Source organism: Vollenhovia emeryi, unplaced genomic scaffold, assembly GCF_000949405.1.
Source record: "Vollenhovia emeryi isolate VEMERY1.0 unplaced genomic scaffold, V.emery_V1.0 DF947081.1, whole genome shotgun sequence".
Lineage (NCBI taxonomy): Eukaryota > Metazoa > Arthropoda > Insecta > Hymenoptera > Formicidae > Vollenhovia > Vollenhovia emeryi.
Window position 1 is genome coordinate 1 of NW_011959285.1, and position 1,551 is coordinate 1,551.

Below are 1,551 nucleotides of genomic sequence, written 5' to 3' on the forward strand. Positions count from 1 at the left end.
ATTTCCACATGACTCAGGTCCTGTCTGGTCATGGATGTTTTGCCTCCTTCCTTCACAGGATCGGGAAAGGTAACGACCCAACCTGTTGGCATTGTGATTTGGCGGAGGATACTGCTGATCACACCCTCGGTAGTTGTTCAGCCTGGTCGGATGAGCGTGCGGAGTTGGTCGAGGTGCTTGGCACTCCTGATCTGACCCTAGAGTCCGTTCTTCATTTAATTTTGGAGAGGAAAGAGAACTGGTCTGCATTCTCCAAATTCTGCTCCAGAATAATGTTGCGTAAGGAGAATGCAGAAAGAGCTCGGGAGCGTGGCGACGCCGATTTGTCGGACATTGCGGATTAATTAGTCCCAACTATTGTAAATAGCCCTAAAAGGACTCAGACTGCGCTTTGTTCTATTCTTCTACTTCTCTTTCTTATATCTTAACTTCAATCTTGCGTCAGCTGGGCCCATTAGAGAGAGTGTGGCTTCCTCTTCCTGCGCTCTACTAGGGGGACAGTTATGTTCAACCGCCCTTCCCCCTGTAGAGTCAAGTGGTTGGAGCGACTTATGTTTGCGGTTTACGATCTTTATAGCATACATGATTTTACATACGTTGCTGATGGGCCTGGCCGCATCGTATCTGTCCCTGTACACTTTTGGTTTATATCTACTGGACTTATATGTGCGCGCCGTTGCCGACGAGCTTACGTCGCCGTTCCCGCGACTCGCGTCCCCAACCCTCGCCTGGCAATGACTACGTTTCCACCGAGGGTCAGAGTCGGGCTAGAGTAGGGTCATAATCGGGTTGGGGTTTGGTGTTTCCACCGCAAAAACGCTCACCCCAACCCGATTCTGACCCGACTCTAGCCCGACTCTGACCCTCGGTGGAAACGTAGTCATCATCGATCGCCGTGCGGTCACATCTCGCCACGCGCTCGAATTGGACAGTGGGCAGGGCAAAGACGACGATTTTTGATAATTAATTACTCGTTAACTATTGCGAAAATTGCAAATGGTTCAGGACTTTTCTGTTCATCTCGATCCGTTCTACCTTCTCACGAGCTCTGGCACAAATGTTGTGACTACCCTGTATATTGACTTAAATAAACAACTTTTTGCATAAAACTATTTTTGTCCGGATTCTCACGGCGTACCCTGTATGCTTATCTTACTAATAAAAATTTCCATACAATCTACAAGTCACGATTGACGTAATTTATGAATTTATGTGTAACTCAAATGGAAAATTTTAATAATAACGTTATCTATATAAATACTTCACAATGCATATTAATGGTAATTTAACACTCGCAACAAATAACTCATTATTGTAGAAATAATTGATGAGACAGTATAGTCTTCGCTGGAAAATGTAAATTTAGTGTACAACTGATGGCAATGTTGCCAAAGTTATTTGCATAAATATCTGTTATGTAATTAAACTAAATTGCATAAATCAACTTTTTATGTTAGTCGCGCGGAATACTGCGTAAATAAGTGTTGAAGGTGAAGTAAAAATTTGTATAATATTTCTGATCTTTTTAACTGATCTTTTAACACATGAATT

General features: G+C 43.2%; 1 protein-coding gene across 1 annotated transcript; it reads left to right on the forward strand.

Annotated features, from left to right (window-relative positions):
• The first annotated feature begins 8 nt into the window (after nucleotides 1-8).
• Nucleotides 9-344, forward strand: LOC105558761. Its single transcript, XM_012006657.1, has one exon. The coding sequence runs from the start codon at nucleotides 9-11 to the stop codon at nucleotides 342-344; it is 336 nt and encodes a 111-aa protein (XP_011862047.1).
• The last annotated feature ends 1,207 nt before the right edge of the window (nucleotides 345-1,551 follow it).

Coding starts and splice junctions, on each gene's coding strand:
- LOC105558761 (XM_012006657.1), top strand. CDS start 9: ATGACTCAGGTCCTGTCTGGTCATGGATGTTTTGCCTCCTTCCTTCAC.